The sequence below is a fragment of the Phoxinus phoxinus genome (assembly GCF_949152265.1).
Source record: "Phoxinus phoxinus genome assembly, chromosome: 3".
NCBI lineage: Eukaryota > Metazoa > Chordata > Actinopteri > Cypriniformes > Leuciscidae > Phoxinus > Phoxinus phoxinus.
This window is the reverse complement of record NC_136878.1, coordinates 11,489,710-11,514,520: the sequence shown is the minus strand read 5'-3', so window position 1 is coordinate 11,514,520 and position 24,811 is coordinate 11,489,710. Positions and strand designations below refer to the sequence as shown.

At 38.0% G+C, this 24,811-nt stretch overlaps 2 protein-coding genes across 5 annotated transcripts in view; one reads left to right on the top strand and one right to left on the bottom strand.

Annotated features, from left to right (window-relative positions):
- Positions 1-2,841: 2,841 nt before the first annotated feature.
- On the top strand, positions 2,842-10,162 carry foxn4 (forkhead box N4). The gene is given in 11 exon segments (XM_079606094.1): positions 2,842-3,110; positions 3,112-3,123; positions 3,817-3,905; positions 6,347-6,510; positions 6,994-7,085; positions 7,215-7,307; positions 7,395-7,516; positions 7,627-7,723; positions 7,837-8,044; positions 8,896-9,282; positions 9,383-10,162. Coding segments are annotated over 11 exon segments (1,653 nt in total). The 5' UTR covers positions 2,842-2,972; the 3' UTR covers positions 9,634-10,162.
- A 285-nt stretch (positions 10,163-10,447) lies between these two features.
- The window catches only part of acacb (acetyl-CoA carboxylase beta), a 29,738-nt gene continuing 15,374 nt past the window's right edge, over positions 10,448-24,811 (bottom strand). For 2 of the 4 annotated variants that reach the window (XM_079606086.1, XM_079606089.1), the window contains 30 exons: positions 23,325-23,438; positions 23,156-23,245; positions 22,954-23,072; positions 22,613-22,654; positions 21,716-21,739; positions 21,043-21,186; positions 20,864-20,951; positions 20,623-20,730; positions 20,491-20,547; positions 20,365-20,406; positions 20,077-20,292; positions 19,103-19,258; positions 18,810-19,013; positions 17,373-17,528; positions 17,157-17,279; positions 16,325-16,594; positions 16,092-16,189; positions 15,884-16,004; positions 15,623-15,733; positions 15,332-15,475; positions 14,483-14,603; positions 14,281-14,377; positions 14,108-14,204; positions 13,835-13,970; positions 13,223-13,400; positions 13,032-13,144; positions 12,781-12,935; positions 12,446-12,616; positions 11,784-11,920; positions 10,448-11,620 (listed from right to left, as the gene is read on the bottom strand). In XM_079606086.1, coding sequence (XP_079462212.1) covers positions 11,494-11,620; positions 11,784-11,920; positions 12,446-12,616; positions 12,781-12,935; positions 13,032-13,144; positions 13,223-13,400; positions 13,835-13,970; positions 14,108-14,204; positions 14,281-14,377; positions 14,483-14,603; positions 15,332-15,475; positions 15,623-15,733; positions 15,884-16,004; positions 16,092-16,189; positions 16,325-16,594; positions 17,157-17,279; positions 17,373-17,528; positions 18,810-19,013; positions 19,103-19,258; positions 20,077-20,292; positions 20,365-20,406; positions 20,491-20,547; positions 20,623-20,730; positions 20,864-20,951; positions 21,043-21,186; positions 21,716-21,739; positions 22,613-22,654; positions 22,954-23,072; positions 23,156-23,245; positions 23,325-23,438 — 3,759 coding nt within the window. In that variant the 3' untranslated portion in view covers positions 10,448-11,493. The remainder of the gene's footprint in view (positions 11,621-11,783; positions 11,921-12,445; positions 12,617-12,780; positions 12,936-13,031; positions 13,145-13,222; positions 13,401-13,834; positions 13,971-14,107; positions 14,205-14,280; positions 14,378-14,482; positions 14,604-15,331; positions 15,476-15,622; positions 15,734-15,883; positions 16,005-16,091; positions 16,190-16,324; positions 16,595-17,156; positions 17,280-17,372; positions 17,529-18,809; positions 19,014-19,102; positions 19,259-20,076; positions 20,293-20,364; positions 20,407-20,490; positions 20,548-20,622; positions 20,731-20,863; positions 20,952-21,042; positions 21,187-21,715; positions 21,740-22,612; positions 22,655-22,953; positions 23,073-23,155; positions 23,246-23,324; positions 23,439-24,811) is intronic. The other 2 variants (XM_079606087.1, XM_079606088.1) reach the window with 2 other exon arrangements.

Sequence of the window (24,811 nt, the reverse complement as noted above, 5' to 3'; positions counted from 1 at the left end):
TATGAACCTGTTTGTCAAAATACACTCCTAAAACTGCTGGTAAGCTTCAGTTAAAAGCAGGATGACATTTTTTAGTTAACAATATGAAAAGGGAACATCTAAAATCTGCTTTACCTTTAACATACTGACAACCAGTGCTGGTACAGAGAAGCCATTATAGACGAATCAAAATTCACCACAAGTTACATTTCCACAATCTGAAGTAATACTAATATACAGTATAGTGTACAGTATTTGAGTAAATTTAGTTACTGTACTTAAGTAGGCCTATCTTTTTTGCTGCTTTGTACTTTAAGTATCAAAGATATTGGCAACTTTTACTCTTTACTTATTGAATAAGTAGCCTAGATGTTCTCTTTACTCCAATACATTTAATGAGTAATGCAATTACACATAACTTTTTCTGCAGCTGTTTATTTCTGCTACAAAAGAAACACTATCGCCATCTACAGCATTGAAGGTCCTATATCTTGTGTGTTTTGCCCTTACTCACCCACAGTATGAATGCATTAGCAGGTCGTTGCTGAATCGTGTGTTTCAGATATGGCTGTAGCCATGAGGCTGAAATCAGCACGTCCACTGCAATAGGCTTTGACATTTTTAATGATGGATAACACTGTCTTATTTATCCATTAAATTGAAGAAATCTTTTTGAAGGATAATTGTTTATTTATTCCCTTTTTTGAGCACTTGAGCTTAACTGAGACTTGATTGTCTTAGAGGTTTAAGAGGCTGTAGATTGCAATATTGAGATGTTCAGATTAATTTTGACTTTAGAAAATAGACGTGCTTGCTCTCCTGTTTTTTTTACTGGCACGTCTCTTATGTGTTTGAAGACTAATGCATGTTTGAGCACAACATTCAGGATGAGTAAAATACTTAGGTACTGTTAAAATCAGTACTCTGCCCTAAGACTTTTACTCAAGTATTGAAATTGGTAACTTGCAACTTGTAATGGAGTCATTCACACGGTAAGGTCTGTACTTTTACTTAAAGGGTTAGTTGAAGTTCATCCAAAAAAGAAAATTCTGCCATTAATTACTCACCCTCATGTCATTATTATTTATATTATTATTATTATTATTATTATTATAGACTTTCATTTTGGGACATAAACTTCCTGTCCCTCCGTTGACATTTACACAACTACACTTTGACGCTTCAAAAAGTTCATAAAAAGATCATAAAACTAATTCATATGAATTGAGCAGTTTAGTCCAAATTTTCTGAAGAGACACGATCACTTTATACGTTGAAAATATTTAATTTAGGCTTTTATTCACATATAAACATTGATCAGCAAACATAAACAGAAGCTCAACCGAACCTGCTTGACAAACAAGCCTACCTCATTGGTTCTTGCAGAAGCTCAAATGTGCTGCGTAACACACGAGAATGAACCTCATTGGTTCTCGCACATCAAGTGAAAATGCTTGAGCTTCTGTTTACAATAATGTGTGTTGATGAATGTTTATATAAAAGCCTATAGGCTTTTGACATGACATGACATCACATGACAATAAAATAATGTAGTCTAATAAATATTATTTAACACTAGATGTAAAATAAAACTCTATAATGAACATAACTAACAAAAATAATGATTTTAATGTGAAATGTGATGCTTCTGGACGTCTTGTTTAATCTAAAATCATTTAAAATGGACAGGTTTTTATAGGCTAGCATTTCTTTAACATTACACTCTTTGTAAATAGTGCATGCAGTGTTGCTGAGCCTGACACACACACACACACACACACACACACACACACCCCGCGCTCTTCTCTGGGAGCGTCTTTTTGTCCGTTGCAAGGGCGCATTGATTGTAACCATTGTGACTTCGCGATTTACCATCTGTACTGTCCCATGTGGTTCAAGTCAATTAACGACACCGGCCGGATCACTTCCCACAGGAATTGAAACATATATTTCAAAATTCAAAAAGTTTCCTGAAGTTTTGTTTAAAAACAAATAGGAAGAGCTTGTGCCTTGAGTTTATTCTGGATTCCTTTCTCCACTATCCACTTATACAAATAGCATATTAAACGGTAATCTTATTAAATACCTGTAATTATAAACAGCGCCTTGATAATTAGATAGGCCTATGTGCATTCGTTTTACTCAGCCTTTCTAGGTTACAAATAAAATACTGTAAACGGTTTTAAAACACTTTATGTTCCGTCAATATCATTATTTGCTGCCTTTTATATTTATTTAACATGAGAGCTATTAACTCACTGCATGCTGTTCAATTTTCTACCAGGAGGCGAGCCTGTCATATCTGTGTGATATCTGTCATGTCCAGCGCGCGCCACTCTGTGAGTTTTTCCCGCCGCAGTGTAACCAAACGACGCGGCTTTAAAGGCGGTTAAATCACGAGCAGTAGACTCAACTACAGCTCTTATTAGGACAGAATATCTCACAGAACCGCACGGGGAGGATGTGTCTTTATTTAGGTCTTTAAAAGAAAAGAAAAAAGGGTCCTACATAAAGGCTAGATAGGTGAACAATAATATCAGGAACTGTTATGTGTGTTATTTTACGTTGCCTATGGCTACAGGGGAACATGGAAATCACTGTGCTGAATTTGTTAGAGGTCTCTGGATTATAGGAGTTTATATTCGTTTTCTCTGAGTTTAAAGGACTCAGCCTCATCTATAAAACGATGACTCCAATAGAAACAGAGGATTAATTTGTCTAAACTCTCAACTTTATGTTTCTTTTGTGTAAGAGAAGTTGTACTGGACTTGAAAAGACGCACCTGTGGACTACTGCACAAAGAAACCACGGAGGAAAAACACGAGTCTCTGAAGAAGAAAAGTATTGATTCAATTAAAAACACTGGAAACCAGTAGGTGAGATGCTCTGACAGATAATCTGCGTGATTGTGGAGGCAAGGCAACAGCTGTCAGTCAGAGCACGAGACCCCCCTCCCTTCGTCACGGCTCGCGCTGCGTGTGCACACAGTGCGCATGACCGTCAAGAACGAACCGCACGGACGAGGGAAATTTAAAAAACGTTTTTTTCTTGCGGGACAACAAGTGCCCCGACCAACAGTAGAGCTTTTCTCCGTCTCGTTTCCCAAGATTTTCTATATCACAGAACAAACTTCAGCAGAAACAGGTAAGATGCTGTTTATTTCGTGTTTTTATTAGTTAATTTTAAATAAGTCAAGAGGCTGCGCACCTGTTACGGACTGACATATTATACAGCCTGAACATTCATGTTAATTAACTTAAATTATTACCTGGTGTTTTGAAGAACAACTGCAAAACGTTTCTCGTCTATTTTTAAGAAACGTTTAACGTTTTCTGTTGAATACAACACTGATGAGATTAAATAAATTAGTCTATTGAGACGCGCGAGCAGATTGACAGGTAACAGCCTAACGGTGACTGATGACGTCTGAATCTGATGACCCCTGTATAGTCAACAAAACAAACATCACATCAACACTAAATTGTAAAATATACCATTTAAATTAACTTGAAGTAAAATAGTATATTTTCTTTTTTATTAATTTAATATTTTCTGTGACAGTGTCGATAAAACAGTGTCGTTTTTGTTGGGCATCGCATGTTTTATTAATATTCTTTACTCGCATATCAATGTGTTCTTATGTGGCCATGTTATAAACTCGAGTCAGATTTTTATTTTATTTTATTTTTTACATTTAACTTACCTCAGATGTTGAAATGTCACATATTTGTATGTGTATTTGTGTTTTCTTTGTACCAAATGCACATTGTAAAATAACTTTTATTCTCTGCTTTGCATGGTTCATTCATTTAACATTACTTGCATTTTATCTGCCAGAAGATGATTGAAAGTGGAATTACAAGCAGGATGTCGGGAATTCATGAAAGCCCTGGGCAAAGTCACCTCGCCTCCGCACAAGACTACAGGTAGGGGGTGATTTCCTTTGATGGCTGAACTCATTGCTTTTGAACCTTGAACAGATTAGAGAATAAAAAGATAATTTCAGGAAGAAGAAGAGCGCTGCTAATTTAATACAATCTCCACCTTCCCTATTCTGTAAAATAAAGGTGTGATTTGAGAGGCAGGGAATTGGGGTTTGTGAAAAAAGAAAGGAGCGAGAGAATACATCATCTTTGCTCTGAATGGATCTGTCAGAAAGCATCAGCTCTGTTTACACGCCCGCTGTCGGCACACGGAGGGATTGGGGCTCTTGAAGGGGGCCCCCACGGGTCACCAAGGAGAAGTGGCTCCCAATTAGAATGTAAACGAGGGCGACTTGAGCTGTGATAAACCGTGACTGTGTGCGCCCGCCTCCCCCTTTCTCTGGGACACGTAATGGTTTGCATCAATGAGCAAATAAAATCATTTTTTCTTCCACTTGTATAAATGCACCCTAATGACCGTAAACTGTACAATACACAGCTGGGTTTACAAATTGCACTTCAGAAATGCTAATAAGTACAAGGCCCTATTTTTTTGACGATCCGAAATTTGAGTTTATGTGGCATGTTATGAATTCTTTCCAAAATAAAGCCCAATTACTGAAGTACAGTTTTTAAATCAGTACTATAATGAATACCATTATTATATATTTTTTCTTTTATTATATATGTGCATCAATAGAATATTAGTCAATCTCAGACCTAGTAGTAAGATCACGTTTCCTCAAATTAAATGTTTCTGAAGTTACAGCGCAACCATTGTCTGGCAATACAACAAGTGGATGCTCTTGGCAACATTAAATTGTCGGCTATAGTCAGCTCAAAATGAGTTTTAGATCTGTTAGATCATGCTTTGTGTGAAGGATTTTACACACTTAAAATGAAATATTACAATATGTATATAATATAATGTCAACAGTTTTGAAATATAGATATAATATCAACAATACACAACATGAGGGAGTTTAACAATTATTGTGCCAATTAATTACATTTAAACAAACTTTTATCCTTACAGGGCTATATTTAGGGTAACATTTCACAGTTTCAATGCCAAATAACACATTTGAAATGTTGTAGGTTATTATTGACTTATAAAACTAATACTGAGGAAATCAAAAATTGAAACAAATTAAGCTATTAAACGGACGGCCATTAAATGATAACACTCAACAGAAAAAGACAGGTTAACACTCATCAGAAAGATGCAGGTCTCATAAAGCCAGGTGTTAAACCGTCCCATTCCCTTTGCAAGGTATCTTTTTCATGTCTTTGTATGGGGACAGGCGTCAGGAAGACATTTCAAAGCGCATGACAGTGTAGTGTTGACATTTTCGTGTCTAAGGTTTCATATTTGCGAGTGTGTCTCTGTGTGTGTGTGTATAAAGGATAATTATTCAGAAGCTCTAAACTGGAGCAACCAGGGTGCTCAAGGCCACGTCCCCAACTTCTTCCTTCAATGCTGTAATTTATTCAGGTGGCAGACTGTGTGTGCAGTGTGGCTTGACCTCCAACTCCTTCAACTACCCCCTCCCAGCTACCCCCCTTAGGTACTGTCTGATGCCTCCAGGCGGGGGGGGATGGGGCAGAAGGGGACAGGGGTTGGGTGGAAAGGGACAGGGAAACAGATGGCATCCTATTTTTCTCTGTTGTGTGAGGCCTGTCATTCCAGTAGATTAATGCAAGGGGTTGGTTAAAAAAAACGGTAAAGACAATCAAGGAAGGGTCTGGGAGGGGGGGAACAATGGAGCCACGTGCCACTGTGCAGATTTGTCGTTTGGGACACAATAGGTGATCATTTTTCAATGGGGCTAGACCAACTGTTGCAGGCAACGTGTGCCACATACCCATGTTTCAAATGATCTCATGCGTTGTTTACATATGATTCAGCCAATGACAGTGAAGAAGGCACTGGTCACCTGACTACTGTTAGAGGTTGGTTTAATGGAGAGGGGGGCACTGAAGTGGCCAGACACACAAAATAACTGAAAAGTGAGGGTTGTCATAGCGACCCCAATTATTGGTCTGAATAGCGAGTTTGTAGGGAAGTCTGGAGAGAATTCAAGAGGCTTTCTCTGCTCTCTTGATGCTTAGAGCAAATGAAGAAATGGCTGAATAAATAACCCTCCCTGCACTGGATTAGATCAGTGGATGAAAGTATTTTTATTTCTATTCCCAAACAACAGATTTACAAGAAGACTTGCTCATCTTGTATCTATTTACAAGTAAAACTGAAAAACAAGAAAAGAATAGAGTTAGTTTATGTAGGCCAAAAATAATACAATTTAATATGAGCAATGACCATTGTAAGCATTTAAGAAATTTTAATTAAATTCAATAGTTTAAGTGCATTTTTGTGCAACAGTTATTGTCTTGTCTTGTTCATATTTATGTTTCAGTACTGAGTGCATACTATGTTTTTGCAGACTCCTGACTACTGACCCTTCGCAGCTGAAGGACGAGCTGCCTGGTGATCTTCAGTCCCTGTCCTGGCTCACCTCTGTGGATGTTCCCCGGCTTCAGCAGATAGGGGGTGGACGGCCCGACTTCGCCAGCTCTGCTCAGAACAGCCTGCTGGAGCGGCAGACAGGTCAGGAGATTTATACACTGTGTATACAATGAGCGTGAATGGTAGTAAAAATGTCAGTAAAAAAACAACAAAGAACCTGAATTCACTTACCACATCTGTAACATCAGATTGGTTATCTTAGCGTAGGACCTTTACCAATGATTTAATTAAATGCTGTTATTTATTCACATATTCATTTATTTGTTTGTTGTCGATTTTATTTCTTTATCCTTTCTCAGTTGTCTACCAAACATTTAGACTCAGTTTCTTTGACCTAGTTTTTTCTATACAATATATATATATATATATTATATATATATATATATATATATATATATATATATATATATATATATATATATATATATATATATATAAAATATATATATATAAAGGATTTTTAGAAAGCTGTGCCCTAACAGTTGTGGATTGAATCCCCATTTATAAACCAGATTCAAAACAAAAAAAGACATTTGAATACTCACACTTTGCTGAAACTTACAGCTCAGCTGAATAGCATGACGGTAGCAGGAGGAGCAGGATCTGCGATTCATCTACAGAGTGAAATGCAGCACAGCCCTCTGGCCATTAGCAGCGTGAGTGAGGATTCAGATTCAGCATTTCAAACTAATTCAGACGACATGTACAACCAAGATCATTCAGAACTGAACATCCATTTGCAATTGAGCTAAAATAACCCTATGTTTATTCTGTTGTTTTTGTAGATGCCCCAGTTTTCCCCAGGGTTTCCTTGTGCCACATCAGTGTACCAGACCGCCCCTCAGCAAGTGCTCACTTTCACTCAGGCAAACCAACAGGTTGGTTCTGTATTTTGTATGATTTGTAAAGACTGCTCAAAACAGAAATATATAATATAATATATACATTTCTGTTATATTACTTAGTGTTCTCCCGGTGGACTTTATGGCAACTACAACAGCCAGAGTATGTTTCCTCAGTCCCGTATCACTGCTCACAACCAGGACCTGCAGCCCAAGACTTTCCCTAAACCCATCTATTCTTACAGGTGACTTAAAGTTCACTGTGAAAACCTCTGAAAAACATTATAATTCTCTAGGAAGGGAACAAGATTTAATTTATTTCAAGGTGACTACATTTGATATGATCTATTTTCAGCTGTCTGATTGCCATGGCTTTGAAGAACAGCAAAACAGGAAGCCTTCCTGTTAGTGAGATCTACAGCTTTATGAAAGAGCACTTTCCCTATTTCAAGGTGAGGAATTTATGTAAAAAAAACACACTGGAAAAATAGATGGACTGAGTCAACACGCCATGGAATCAAATAAATGTTACTTACAGTACATTGTTGATAACTATGTTTCACAGACAGCACCTGATGGATGGAAGAACTCTGTACGCCACAACCTGTCCTTGAACAAGTGCTTTGAGAAGGTGGAGAACAAAATGAGTGGTTCCTCCAGAAAAGGCTGTCTCTGGGCACTCAATCCTGCAAAGATCGACAAGATGGAGGAAGAGATGCAGAAATGGAAACGTAAAGATCTCCCAGCCATCCGTCGCAGCATGGCCAACCCAGGTCTGGTATCTCTCGACTATTATCAGTGCGAAGCAGTTTCATCTTGTACTGACTGCTGTTAATATAATGGTCATCTTAATAATATTTTCTACTATTAGACACTTTTGTTGTTTATACTGGTATTCTGGTTATCAAGCCATATCTGAGGACCAGAATATCATACTTCAGTGGGGGCTCTTTTGTTTTGGACAGTACACAATAGTAGAAACACACAAACACATAGAAATCCACTAAGAACTACTAGAAACTACTTGCAATGCTCTGACAACCACCCAAAACACTCTAGAATCATGGCAGTGAATTTTTTCTATTTGAGAATACAAGATATCATCCGCTTGCTGACTTTGTATATATTACAGAGAAAAACTGGGCATCATACACTAAAGGACTGAGTATCTCATACTACCAAACATTAAAGTCGCTCCAAACACAACAAACTCACAAAGAAGCATGCACCTCGTTACTAGGAGATGCATAACAAGTGAAAACAATGTGTTCTAAAATCTACTCAAAATATCAAACATATTTGATATTCTCAGACTGGATGGAATTATAGTCTGAAGCTAAAAAAAGTCTGAGCCCATCATACGCTACACGACTTTCAGTGAATTTGTCAACTCTGACTGTCCAAAATCTGCCGACTTGCGTTGACTCCTCTAGACTGTAAATTGGAGCAAAACTTTATAAATTCAGGTCTGCCATCTTTATTTTGAAGCGACAATATTTTTTGTACCACTATGCAGAGATACATGGTTAAGTTAGAGTAGTACAGAAACTAGAGCATACAGGTAAATGTTAAACTACAGTCGCCCATTAACATTGTCCTGTTTTGTTACTTTTTCTTTTACCAGATGAATTAGATAAACTCATTACAGACAGACCGGAGAGTTGCAGACAGAAGTCTGTTGATACTGGCATGACTCGCTTGCCCAGCTGCCCACCAGGACAGACCCTTCCGATAGCAGCTCAGATGCAGCCCCAGCCAGTGGTCACTCTGTCTCTACAGTGTCTCCCCATGCACCAGCACCTTCAACTGCACCTCCAGAATCAGTCTCGCCTGGCTCCGGCCTCCCCTGCTCCTGCTCAGACACCCCCACTCCACACCGTCCCTGACCTGACCAACAGCTCCCACCACCAGCATCATGCCAAGCAACACAGCGACTTCTACACAATTCACACTGACATGAATTCAGAGGTGGACGCACTGGACCCAAGTATTATGGACTTCACGTGGCAAGGTAAACGCTAACTCGAAAATGATCAACAATAGTGTATTGAAAGTCGTAGGATGTTTCCCACTCTAATCTGATATCTAACAGACTTTCTTTCTAATTACAGGAAACCTGTGGGAGGAGATGAAGGATGACAGCTTTAACCTGGAGGCATTAGGTACTCTCAGTAACTCCCCACTTCGGCTGTCTGACTGTGACCTGGACACTGGCAATGTCACGCCTGTGTCCAATGCAGGAGGACTGCCTTACCCAGACCTGCAGGTGACAGGCCTCTACTCTTCATACTCAGCCATAGATGCCCTTTCTAACCAGTACATGAACACACAAGGAGGAACAAAGCCTATTGTTTTGCTTTAATCGCACCCACAAGAAATTAAGCAAGCTGAGCTTTACTCCGCAGGATCTATAAATCTTTTTTTAATCCTATAGCATTTTTGGTGATGTAACCGTGTTCGCTGGTGACATTTGCATTGACTATATTGATTGCATTGAATGCATTGGATTTTAAAGGACCAAATCAGCAATTATGTTTTTAGAGAGTTAACTACAGTGCTGCTCTCATTATAAACCTAATGCAAATTGCGAGTTATCACAACACAAAAGGAACACAGGAAAAAATAATGGGAATTATGATTTTGGGTTTGTTGCCAAGCTTTTTTCTGTACCATAAAAGAAACTTGTTTTCTTCTCATTTTGTCCATTTCATTGTTAGCCTTGTAACTGTAGTTGTGTGTCTTTTGTTGTACTGTGATAGACACTGTATCTGCTCTTTTAATGTTTGTTTATTTATATTTATGAAAAGAGCTGAAATGGTGACATGAATCATTTTTTATTGTACATATCTAAATATTTCAAATGCAAGCAATAAAATTTCACATTCAGATTGAAAGATGTGTTCATTTAACTTGGATAAAATGTTCTTAACATCTGACAGATTTCAGCTGCACATACGTGACAAGCAAATACAGTATGCATCAACTGTACTGCAAGGTGGCTTTTATTATATTACATAAATTGAATGCCACCCTGCCAATACAGTGTGGTTGGCTAGAATAATTCGGCAAAAACAAAGCGAATAATATATGTACACAATGGAACAAAAAGACTCAACCCATGTATATTTATAAGATAAAGTTAAAAATTAGTTGAAAAAATGTCCACAACTCAAAGATGAAAACATATATTATTTAATGCATAATTATGATTTTCATTTAAAAACATCCTGATTTACAGTCAACAGAGACAGTCAGGCACTTAGATTAGAGTTTAGGCTCTAGTCTTGATCTGACTTGTACACAAAAACGATTAAAGGCAACAAATCTGATCAAGACGACTTCTTTAATCAGATTTATCAGTTGAGCACAGTGCAGCACAAGTAGTTACACATATTTATCTATATTAATTTATATAACCAGCACATATGAAAAGAAGAATTACCTGCAGTCAAGTGAAATAAACTTAACTATAAACAACCAAAATTCAAGCCATTAAAACATAAAGTGGCACTGATATTGATAATAGTTTATAATAACTTTCATAAATGTTATCACATAACACTTAGCAGATTAATGTACATTCAATATTAATCGAAGTTTAGTGACATTTATAACAATTTGAATGTACATTAACAATTTACTAAACATTACAATATTGTATTGCCACGTTTGTTCATAACACCTGTATATTATCAGAAATAAAAGTTATTATAAATAATTACCCTGGTATTTACATAGTGATTGTATTTACGTATAATACTGTTACTTTACTCTAAAAATAGAGATTTAATACGTTTTTCCTGCTTAATAATTGTTGAATATATTCCTGAGGAAGTGCCATACAGCGTGAATGTGCGCTCAAAGCATTGGCGGTTCTCTAAAATAATCTAATATTCAGTCTTTTACGCTTATTGTACATTCATATGTCGATTATATCCCCAAAAAATTGACACAAAGGCACAAAGGTGAATATGTAAATACTATATTCTGGGTTCCCTCTCTTGAGAGTGAGTTTAAGGTAATTCTCTGGTGTCTATGTGAGAAAAGTTTCTCCTAAAGTGATCACTGTGAGTCACACACAAACAGTAACTGAGTAAGTGGACTGTGCGATTACTGGACATTTGAAATTGTGCGTTTAAGGCTACTGTTCTTAAGCATTATTATTGAATTATACTACAGACTCCTCTCTATGTGCAGATTAAGTGAAATGGCATGTATGTGATCAGCTGGTGGTGGCGTTGTCCACGGTGGCCAGCAGGTGGCAGACTTTGGCTCGCTGTGAGGGAGTGATGTTCTGCGCCATGTGGATGATGCAGTCCATAGTCACCTCTGGGTTGGCTTGAACTAAGCTAAACATATTATAGTGCAGGAAAAATCAATGAGAAAAATGTACATCTTCTTTCAAAGTCTATTATGCTCCCGACTTAAACTTTTGAACGGTAATGTACGCTAATAAATCTATGAGATGAAAAAAAATGCACTTTAATGGCTATCGAAGTGGGAGAAAGTTACCTGCGGATGTGTTTGAGAGCGTAGTCCCTCTTTAAGTATTTGATGTTCTCTCTGATGGTAGAACGTGTCCCATCCTGCTGTGAAAGGTGGTTTTCCAGCCACTCCACAACCACTTTGTTATTGTCCCATAGATATGCCTAAAAGATCCCATTATCATACAATTACCTCACATGAAATACATCACTTTTTTATGGTAAAGTTTGCAAATTTTAGTAGTTCAGGTGATGAAAATATCTTGACTATATTGTCCACCAGTGTTATTTTAGTATTAGTAGTATTTATTATTATTACTAATTATTATTTATTTTTTTGGGAAAAGTTTTAGTAATTGTTGTTCTTTAATATTCATCAGTTTTAGTTTTTTAATATTTTTATGTTTTCAGTTTTAGTAATCTTAGTTCAACTTATTTTATTACAAGGCAACATTACTATTTTTTTTTTATATCAAGATCTAATATTTCTATATTTTTGTATTCACAATTTGAATTACCAAAATAAATTGACAGATTGTTTTTAAATAGTTTTATTTAACAATAACTGCTGTACACTTCTTGCCAAATCATTCCAGATCCTAAGTTCAGATTTTTCTGTTGTTACTGACTTTTGACTTAATGAAGAAAAACTTCCATTTTGGGTTTCTATCATACATGAAGTTTCCTTACTTTTACAGCCCCCTCTGTCTCCACAAACCAGCGGCGCAACATGGACTGTATGTGTCCATTGCTCAGGTCCTGGTTGGCCAGCATGATCTCCCCCTTCACCACCTCCTCCAACAGCAGTCGCCGCAGACGCCAGTAAAAGAAAGACCTGGCGCTTTTCCAGTCCAGGATGTCCTGAAACAGTTTGGTTATTGTGAAAAAGCAGAAAGGCCACTAGTATATTTCTTGCATGTGTCTTTGATATGACCCACAGCTGGGAATCTCTTCATAAAAGGGTGTACAGTGAGATATGGAGCCTTAAGTGCCTAATTTTTATTTTTGTTATGTTATGTTTATACCGTGATGACACCCTTTTCCTGCATCCTTCCAGGAGTGTCATGAAGGTCCACAAACTGCACTGCCACCTGGTGGTAGATGGGAAGAAGGAACTCCTCTCTAGACTTCAGTTTGGCCTCCAAGTCTTTACGCTCCTGGCTTGATAACTCCGGCTTGCCTACGTGGAGCACAACCGTAAACCGCGCGTCAAAGGAAGTAGATATTCCCTGAGCCATTGAGAACATTTGTGTTTAAGTGTGATTATTTTCTGTACCTAGCTGCTCAGTCAGGAGAGAATACACCGCATCAGTCCTTTGCATGGTCTTTAGCAGCTCTTTCTTTCTGAACTTTATCTCCACAGTGCCCTCGGCCTCCAGAACACCCCCTCTGGAAAGAAGACAGGGATCAACGATTGAATTAGAGAAGAGTCAGAGTGGTGAAGGGAAGCTGTATCGACATGCTCACCTGCTCTCTCGATCTGCATAGAGCTCCATGTGTTGAAGGTTTATAGTGGGGTCGATAACGACCCATGATCCTCCTCTCAGCTCAGCATGAGGAGGGATGTAGACCAGTACAGGCTGGCTGAACTCTCGCAGGGCATCCACGATGTAAGAACCAAACTTAAGCACCTGGTCATACATATCTGACATACAGAGCAATCAAGGAAAAAAAAAAAACACCTTCAAATACTGTTCAAAAGTTTTTTCATGCTCTCTTATGCTCACCAAGGACGCATTTATTTGATCAAAAATACAGTAAAATATTGTGAAATATTATTACAATTCACATGATCCTTCAGAAATCACTCTAATATGCTGATTTGGCGCTCAAGAAACATTTAATATTATCAATGTTGAAACCAGTGATGCATTTATTTTCAGGATTCTGTGATGAATATATATTTGAAAAAGAGCAGCATTTATCCGAAGTTGAATTTTTTTTGTAACAATGTAAAAATCTAATTAAGCCATCCTTGCAGTATTTTTTCTTTAAAAAACAAATAAAAACATTAAACTTTTGAACGGTCATGCAAGTTAAAATGCAAACTCAAATATGAAAACCAGCCACGCTATATACCTTTCATGCCTCCAGAGAAGCCTCTCCAGTTGGCAAACACCATAAGTGGAAGTTTCTCCCTGTTGAAATCCTCAATAGCCTGTGCAGTTTTATACGCAGAATCTGGGAACCACACTTGACCGGCCTGCTGAATGATCTGGGGCAGAAAAGACACTTTATGTCAATACTGAAAACAATAAATGGGACATACGAACAGCAAACAAAAAGTGTGCTTAGCAAAAATCCCAGAGGGGAGTCACAGTCAGGGCCTAAAACATCAGTCAGGACTCTTACCTTGGCCTCTGAGTCTAAGTTGGCTGGATCTGCTGGAATGGCAACCTCGACTGTGCGGGTCTCGACGGCAATGACCCCAAGAGGAATCCCACCAAGCCTGTATGACATTCACAGTCTCACTCAGCCCAGAATATTCACTCTTCGACATCTTCACTTAATGTTCTGGTTCTTACCTGGCTCGGCCGACCACCACCGTCTGTGCCCAGGTAGCCATCACCTCCATGAACGTACCATGGTCAAAGAATCCACTCTGCCATGCTCCCTTCACAGCTATCAACACCAATTCAAAGAAAGAAAGGTTGAGTTTAAAGTATCAACATGAGCTTGCATGAGCCATGCAGACAGGTCCAGAGTATGTGTTGAAATGTTTCTTACTGGGATGGGGTCGTCCACAAAGCAACCAACGAGGGTCATAGGGAGCTTTTGTGGGAACAAAATCGATCTCTCTCTCCACTGGATCAGTGGGATGCATTATAGGGACCGGACTCTGGTTGCTCTAAAGTATAACAGCAAACACCATAGGGCTTGATGTTAATACATCTAACAAAAACATGCTATGACAGTAACAAAATATACTCTCTGCCATTTTGTCATTTGGACTAATCAAACCCAAACTACATATAGCCAGTCAAGATCATGACTGAGTCATATATATATTATACGTTTAATTTATTTATGTATTGGCATAAAAATAAATCACAAAAAGCCATTTTTGTAACACTGCAACATTTGTACCATTAAAAAAACATGAAGATTAAATATGATCAAAAACGCAGTAAAAAAGTAATATTGTGCAATATTTTTACAATAAATATTTTTAAATATATTTTAAGATTGTAATATATTCTTGTGACGGCAAATATTCTACATTTCTTTACTGTCACTTTCGATCAATTTAATGTATCCTTCCTTGCTGAATAAAAGTATTTGACGTTTGAAGGGTAGTGTATATAATGGTAGATTTTGTGCCTAATTATGCTGATTTAATTAAAAAAAACTGTCACAATGTCATTCAATGTTTTCTGAATCTGAGAATCATCATTTAGAATAATAATAATCACAAACTTAAAAAATTACAGTACCGTAACAAGAATTTGGGGGATGCCTGAATGTTATGGAAAAAATGTCAACTAACCTTCATTTGCTTCATAATTGTGAATTATATTTGATATTTTTCTTATTTTGGGGATAAACATGAACTGGGGATGTTTAAGAACAGCCTACCTTTGGCATGTAAGATAGCCACTGTAGTATAGTGAGCACCCCTTCGAAGTCGTCTGGCACGGTGGTGTGCGTAACTCCATTGTTGTGCATGATCTGAACCCCTCCCAGCTGGTTATTGGAGGTGTAGACTTCACGACCCAAGACCTAGAAAGAAATGCATTCAGAATGAAAGAATTTAAGAATTAAAAAACTGAAGTGGCTTTATCAATCCTCAAGAGAATGAAGGAAACAGCCGACATAAATATGACACTGTACAGTGTCAAGTGTGACTGCAGATGTGAAATTGCACACCTTGTTTAGTGCCCCAGCCCCAGTCAGGATGATATGGGAGTTTTCCACTTGAATTACTCTTTGTCCTAGACGTACCAGATACGCACCAATTCCTATAGCACGACATGTGACCTAGAGGAACAATGAATATTCTTAAATGGTCACTAGATGACCAAACCATTGATACAAAATCATATATTGCATACACAATTAACATTGGTGCTTGATTTCTGGCATATTGTAAAATATCTGATGATATTATGGGTAGATGTAAGGTCTCACCATGCTGATGGTGATGACTTCCTTATAAGCTTGGGACGTTTCTCCAGCTATGGTGCCTGAACCCCTCAGATTCTCCACTCCAAGACCCTCTTCCTTCCCTATGATGTCTGTGATGATGTACCTGAGACATTATTTGAACACATAAGAGCCGAGGAGAGAGGTTTTTGGGTATAAGTCTTTCTGTGCATGCTAAAACCAGTAGGCTTACCTGGACTCGCCTCCCTCCTCTACATGGTGGCAGTGGACAGAATTAGAGGAACTGATGCGGGTGTAGTCCTGAGGAGTCAGATACAGGTACTTGAAACCCTGCAAAGGCAAAAGAGAAGAATGGTCTTGAACAAAAGCAGGAATGCATCAAACAAGATTTGCAAAATCATCAGAGTCATTAAGAAGTGCAGTGGTTTGACTTTACATCGTAACTCTTTAGACACATTCGGTCACCTTATAAGGGTCATCAGGGTCGATCCAAGCAACCTGAAACATGTGTCGGATCTCCTCCGCCAGGCCGATACGAGCTCCACTGTTGGCTGAGATGTAGATGCGTGGAATCCCCTCCGCTCTGGCTAGCTCAGATGCCAGTAAAAAGAGCTGATCCTCCTGGGGCCCAAAAGAGCCAATCATATAGGTAATATCATTACAGATCACAATGATATCTCGGCCGTCTGGATACTCTGGAGTCTTCATCTTCATCCGGAAAGCCACCATGCCAACCTAGAAAGGAGCACAAACAAATGACAGATCCATTTACTTAGATGTTTGAATTAATAAATAAATTAATTTACATTTACAATTTTGTTTTTACAAGCCATATTATGGAAATGGAAGCATGTTCCCTAGGTATGACTGAGGAACAGTGTTCCTCAATAGTCCATAGAGAATTATTACTGTGTAAAGGCCCGTTCACACCAAGGACGTTAACTATAAAGATATAGTTCTAAAATCGTTGTCAATTTTAAAGGATAGCAGGGTCCACACCACTACTAAAACGATAATGGAACAGAGAAACAATAAAGTTGGAATCAAGGAATCAAAATCGCGGCTCTCCTCTGGTTAAATGAATGAATACAGTGTGATATATGATTCCAGGCTACATCACAAGTCAAACTATCTTCACTTTCTGCTTGAGAATTACGACAACAGTGTACACACTGTCTAATAGAAAAGTCCCTCTGTGGTGAAAATAAAGCTTTGGTAATCAAAGATGAGTTTTAAGGGATAAAATTATTGACTACAAAGGGACTTTAAGGAATATGGAAAGAATGAATTGATGCACCTCATTGTCTCCTGGTAGTCTGTTCATCTGCACAAGTCTCCCCTGAGAATCCAGGACCAGTTCATTACACATCAACACATCTTTAGGGTAGCTGTCTCCTGGTCCCCAAAGTTTAAACAAAGCCTGACAAAAAAAAGAAAAGAAAGAATAATGAGCTAACACATCCCCTAAACAATCACAGTGAGAACTGGTTTCATCTTAACTGAATCACCGCACCTGTCTGAACATCTCAGGGAAGTCATAGACGTACGTGGTGCCGAGGGTCTGAGCCTGGAAGCGTTTAGCCTGCAGCAAATCTTTTGTGACATATGGGGTGTTCATTAGCATGCCGTGCAGTGGACCTTGTTTGTCTCCGTACGACTGGAACATTATCTGCAGAACATCAATACAGGTAAGAACTGTGGCACAGTAAAACAGATTTTTTTCTCTCTCTATGAAATAGTAATAGTAATAAGAAGACGGCTTAGGCATCTTGCTTGAATGACATCAACCTCAAAACCCTCTCTTCTAGCTGTGACCACTAGGTACACAGACCCTTCTGTTATTGTACTGCAGTGGTATTTAACCAGGGAGCCTCAAGATGACTTAAAATTATTTTTAAAAAATGCATTCAAAAAAGTAATTAACATTACTTAGTTTTATTTTAGTCAATAAGGTTGAGAACCACTGTTGTATTGTTACAACAGAAATATGCAAAGCAAATACCGGTACTTACAAAATCTACTATAATGAAAAAATGTAATGTGTGAAAAAACGTGAAAACTGTAGTATTGTGTTCTAATCTTCTAGAATTGTTCGACCTCCAAAGTTTCACTCAGATGACAGAGGAACAGTTTTGGTAATTTCTTGGTTTACAGTCATGCAAGTACAGCTTCTATCTAGTTGTATGGGGAAAGACTGAAATTTCTCAATATTTTGTTCAAACAACATATTTCAAATCAGGAATAAAGTCTGACAACAATCGTATCAACATTTTTTTGCTCATACTACACAAATAAAAAACTTTTATTTTAGAATGGTCCAGCTAATGCGACAATCAGTAGTGAATCAGTTTCAGTTGACGAGAAAATGCAGATGTACTTTAAGAACACAGACAAATAGAGATGAAAGCGCATGCATGGCTTTGGATTAGCCTTTGTTTGTGTAAACTGCATTATAACTAGACTCCTGATGACCCTGTGTTGTTTATCAGTCCTGCACTCTCAAAAGAAACAATTTTGATGTTGGCGAGAAGAAAATGGGCAGCTGAGAAAACAATACAGACTACAAAGCATATTGATAAGCAGATCTATTAAGCAGCTGCTGTTGCATCTGAGCTGATTTTCATCTAAACTTGACCTCGTGTTGAAGAACATCTTGTACTTATGCAGTGACACTCAAAAATCAACTGGGTCAGATATCAGGGAAATCAGTGATAGAGAAAATAGTGCTACCATTAATTTTTAGTTTGATAAGACTTCTTTAATATTTTTCAAAGAAGTCTCTATATTCTGCATTCATTTGATCAAAAATACAGCAAAAACAATAATATTATGAAATATGAATCAATTTAAAATAACTGTATATTCCTGTGATAGCAAATCAGAATTTTCAGGTAATCATAATCCTAACAATGCCACTTTAATTAGGAACAAGAGTGAATGTAAGTTGCACCTGTCCAGTGGAGAGGTCATTGACCTCCTTGTATAGGCTGATGTCCAGATAGTAGCCGGACTCATTGGTGAGGAAGAGGCGGGTGGGAATGACATCTCCGGTGGTGGTGAGGCGGATGTTGATCTTCAGCTCAGCCTGGAGAACACGCAACTTCCACAGACGACTACCGTACCGCATTACCATGGAGCGGACAGACTCCTCTATCTGTAGGAAAAGATGACAGAATGTAGCTAAGCAATACAGCTCAGGAGCAATGGCAATGGCAGTGGCAGTGGCAAGGTTTGGAATCTAACCTTTGAAGGGTCCATATTAACAGTGGGTACAAAATTGAGGAAGATGTGATTACAGTCAGTACGAGCGGGTGTGTTACTGAAGGCCACCTCCAGCTCATCCATCGCCTCCAGCAACAGCCGCTCTCCCTCATTCTGCAGGTACTCAAATGAGGCTTCCTAAAGAAAGAGGGAAAAAATTCAATCAAAAAAAGCTTCAATAAAACTTAGGCCATATAAAAAAATACTCTCAAAATACCAATCACCAACCTACACTGGCATTTCTTTTTTGAAATAAGAACTTGGGATTTCTAAATTTTACGATCTATGCAGTAGTACTAACATTTTAACTTCTATTGTCACTTTCTATTGCCAGTTTTGAAGTTGGAAACAATTTTAGACAAAGTACATCAATATATACACTACTGTTCAAAGGTTTGAGGACAGTACGATTTTTATTAAAGAAATTAATACTTTTACCCATTAAATTGATCAAAACTAACAATACAGACAATTACATTGTAACAAACTTTTTTTTATCATAAAATAACCCAGAAAAATAAATAATATTTAATAAAAAATGATAATTGAAAATAATAATAATTAAATATATATATATATATAAATTAAAAAAATATAGTCTGTGTAATAATTCTGTATAATATGGATCAGTTCACTTCAGACATTATTTTATGATTGACACCAAAGGTTAATCAAGCATGCATTTATGACAACGTTAAGTTAGATTAACAGATAAGCTACCTATCCAATTTATTTCCCCAGACTGGAGCAGTGTTTCTGTAGCTTGCAGTGTAACTGGTAAAACACGGTGCTAGCAACTTCAAGGTTGTGGGTTTGACACTTAGGGAACAGACTGATAAACATACTGATAACATGTATAAACTGAATGCACTGTAAGACTCCACTAAATGCCTGCAAAAGTCCTCAAAGGTTTTAGGACACAAGATTTCATACGGTCTATTAGGAATATTGGTTACCTTTGTAATGAGGTCAGAATGGCGAATGATGGCTCTGATAAAGAAGCGATAATCTGTGACTTCTGCCCCCTCTTCCACGCGAGCGGCACCCAAGTACAGTTGCATCCTGTGATGGGCACAGGGAACGGCCGTCAGATCAAAGTTACGCATGCGATTCAGCTCAAGCTGGAAGGCCAGAGCGGGCTCCAGGTTACGGTAGATTCTGTCTTCATGGAACTAGAGAGAAAGAGGAAAATCTTCAGCTGTTGTACATTTTTAAATGATCAAATCAACAGATGCATCACTTACTTCATCTCTGGCCCTGAACGTGAAGTACTTTGGGAACTCCCGCTGAGGGGGGAAAAAGGCATACAATTTCAGTCTCTTTTGATTGACAGTATATTTAGGCAATGGGAATTGTATATGAGCGTTCACCTTTTGTGCAACTAAAAATGTCACTCTTCTGATTCCATATTGATAGAGCAGAGCTTTCTGAAATGAACAAAAGGAGTCAAGCCACTGACCAGCACACACAGCATAAAGGTCAACAATCTTTAAAATACTAACTTTAGAGTGAGCAAAGCCAGTGAAAGCTGTGACTAAAGCATCATCATCTTCAGTGTCTGCTTGTTTGATAGACACATTTATGATGTGTATGGGGTTTTCCTTCATGTTCTGAAACAGTATATACACACACACATAAATAGTTCACCAAAAAAATTTGGTTTGGAATGACATGAGGGTAACTAAATGATGACAGTTATTATTTTTGGGTGAATTATTCTCGTTTGTTTCTCCTAACTCTCACCCCATCACAGAAGGTGGAACAGCCGTCAGAGAACAGAGAACTCTCACACAGCGGGTCCGCGAAGCGAAAGATCACTTCATCAAAACACCTACAGCACAATCACAGATCAGACGGAATCTCCCATTTTGTTAACCATTTAATCCAACTCTCTATTTACAAGAACAAAAATATGAAGGCACCTTTTGAAGTGGTCAAAACTATGGAAGGCAACCATGGCTCCCATCCTCTGACATGGAGGCGACAGCGCCCCATCCAGGAAGAGCTCACTGCCTTGACGACGCATTGCTTGAAACTCTCCTGAGTCATTCACAGGAACAGACAATCTGAGAGGGGGAGGAGATGGTGTGTGTGTGTGTGTGTGTGTGTGTGCGTGTGTGTGTGTGTGTGTGTGTGTGTGTGTGTGTGAGAAGAATTAAGGGTGCCAATTATGGACAAAAGCATAAACTAAAGACACTGCTTGTGCTGAAAGGAAAAATCACAAGTTTCAATGCAAAATACTCAGTAATCTTCCTCTATATTCTCATATTGAGTGAAATTAGATTATGTGGCTCTTCTAGATTAAACTGGCAAGGGTTCAGGAGTGAATTGGTAAACACAGTCCACATTTTTTCAGACTGTGTTGATTGGAAGCACATTTAAGGCCAATTTAGGCTTGTAGAATTACCCAACAAATTGACAAATAATGTGAGCCATTAAATCCAGATAAAACAATTAAAAAGAACTGTCCCTTTGAGGCCAAATTTCTTCAAGTCATTAATACTGCGGATGCATCCAGCATGCATTGCGGCAGACATACTATGCGGTAACGCACACACAAGGCTAACTGGTTGCAGGGAGGAGCTGTTACTCTACCTGTTCAAAGTAGGACTGCTCCCTCTGAAATGAGAGCAGGTGTGTGTTAGCATGGGATCATCATCTTCTAACTTTGGATCTCTTTCTATAATGATTATGTTAAAAACAATCTTAGTAGAAAATATAAATATTTTTCTAGAAATTCGGAATGGATCTATTAACCGTTATTGACCATTAGAGTGAAAAAATCTCGATGAAAACCGATTAGCAACCAAAGTAACAGTAATCACTTTGCATTCGATGACAAAACACTTAAAGCTACGATCCTTAATACACTATTTGTATACATACAACCCAGTTAATGTGATTCAGTGTGATTGACCAATCTGCTTTGACTTAAATAACTATATCTCAGATTTTTTTGAACCTGTAAATATTTAGCGAATATTTTATATTTTGAAGCCTTAATATTTAAAAACGACATGAGAAGTTCTTAACCCATTTTACTTCCATAATGTGACATTTGGGCCTACGATTGTTAGATTTGGATTAATATACTACACTACTTGTCTAATGACCAATAATTCACAATTAGACCAAGAATGTGCATTAATGAAGTAAACAGGGTCAATTTTTACATCATGTTGACAAAAATATTTAAAACACAGTTAATAATTCAGTGTCTATTTTAAACAAAGCCTTCAATAATGTGTACAAATAATTGCAATATAATCGCTTATGTACTTTTTGTCTTTCAAAGCAAGTTGATAAATCTTAAACCACCCCAGTGTGAAAATGGTGCTCAATACCATTTTCCAGTATAGCTTAGTAAAAAGAACCCAAACCAGGCTTTAGCCGAAAGGGGGAAAGTTATGATTGTAAGACGGGATCTGTTTTTGTGCACTCTGTTAAATATTACTTGATTAGGGAGATGCTAATAAATATAGAGCGTATTACGTGGGTTTGGGCATGGACGGGCTCACTGGGGAGAAAGGTTCTCTTTCAGAGGGAAGAAAACAATGTCAAAATATAAAATAAAAGTTACAGGGAATCTTAAAGAAATATCCAGGGTATGAAATAAAGGTGGATAGTATTTCCAGGTTAAATTATCTTGTTTTCTATTACATAAACAGTGTAGTCTGTTAATCACCACAGCAATGAAGGTCATACCAAAAGCTTCTATATTTGAAAAAAGTTGGCCACAAGACTCCCATTGATTTGGAGGTCATGGGATAAACATAATTGTAAGCCCTATTCAGTATGTATATATATAGATCTACATGTGATTGCTGCTATACCTGTTTGGGTGGGATGATGGTAACATGAACTGGAAGTCTACTGCACATGTCCCATCCAGCAGCTGATGATGCTGAAGGCTGTTTAGCTCGTAAGCAATATATCCCCTCCGTACGTATACCTGAGAAATGTCAGAAAAGTTCATAGAAAGTCCTGACCACGTACCACTAAACATTTGGGGAGAAAAATACGAGCTTTACTGACCTCTAAGGCAGCCATGCAAACCACACGGTTGATGTGGTAGAAGAAACTGGGCAAGACGTCGAAGATGGAGGTCTCAGACAGGATGAGTTTCTGCATGCAGGATTTTTGACTTGTTATGCCTTTGTTAGAATATCAAAAAGATACATGTTTTATCTTTTTGCTGCTTTACCTTAAGGTTCTCGGGACAGAACTGATGCCCATACATATCAATAGCGGATAAAAAGATGGATTCCACCTGGTTATGTCTGAGTTCATATGAGGGCAAATGAGAGGCGATCAACACCTGAAGAAAGATATAGAGTTGTTATGGCTAGTGTATTGCTTACTGCATACTGTCCCGTATACAGTATACTGTATGCTGCCCGAAAACAGTTGTGCGGTTTGATATTTTTGTGGAAATTAGATTTTTTAAGGATTCTTTGTACATTTACATTTTACATTTATTTATTTAGCAGACGCTTTTATCCAAAGCGACTTACAAATGAGAAACAATAGAAGCAATTAAACTAGCAGTAGACCAACAGTATGCAAGTGCTATAACCCTTCACAGTACAATCCAACGTACAGTTTTTTTTTTTTTTTTTTAGAATAGAGAAGAGAGTGTTAGTATTACTGGATTAAGTGCTGCCGAAAAAGATACGTCTTCAGCAATTTCTTAAAAATGGGTACGGACTCAGCGGCTCTGGCTGAGTTAGGCAGATCATTCCACCAGTAGGGAACAGCCATGGTAAAGGTCCGAGAAAGAGATTTTGTGCCTCTTTGAGATGGCACCACAAGACGGCGCTCGCTTGCAGAGCGCAAGTTTCTGGATGGCACATAAGTCTGAAGTAATGAGTTCAGGTATGAGGGAGCAGTGCCAGTGGTTGTTCTGTAGGCAAATGTCAGTGACTTGAATTTGATGCGAGCGGCAATCGGCAACCAGTGCAATTTTGTTAGGAGAGGAGTGACGTGTGCTCTCTTCGGCTCGTTGAAGACCACTCTAGCTGCAGCATTCTGGATCAGTTGCAGAGGTTTGACAGTGCAAGCTGGGAGACCAGCCAGGAGAGCATTACAATAGTCCAGTCTTGATAGAACAAGCGCCTGAACAAGCAGTTGTGTAGCATGCTCTGATAGGAAGGGCCTGACATTGTAACATAAATACTTTTACTGTCACTTGATCAATCGAATGCAATCAAATGACCCCAAACTTTTAAGCTTGCTGTATAAAACTATTAATTTCCTTACCCAAACTTTACTGACCCTGAAACTTTTAAACAGTATAGTGTATAGTGTACATACTGCTTAAATAGTATTATACTGTGAAAATAGTATTATTAGCATGGTAATATGCTATTTTGAACAGAGCCAGAGCCTTCAGTGCGGCTTACCACAGGGTTCCATTTTGGGTCCCTTGTCATTTTTATTATATGTTAACGACCTCCCTAATGTCTCAGATAAACTTTCTAAAAATTTTATTTGCAGATGATACAAGTGTATTTTACTCCCATAAAAACCCTGAAATTTTAATAAAATTACTTAATGAAGAACTTGACAAGTTAGCTACTTGGTTCAAGTCCAACAAATTGTCACTCAACATAAAAAAACAAGTTATATATTGTTCGGTATTAAGTCTGATACATTTCAATCTTCAATGAAAATTCTAATTAATAATATCTC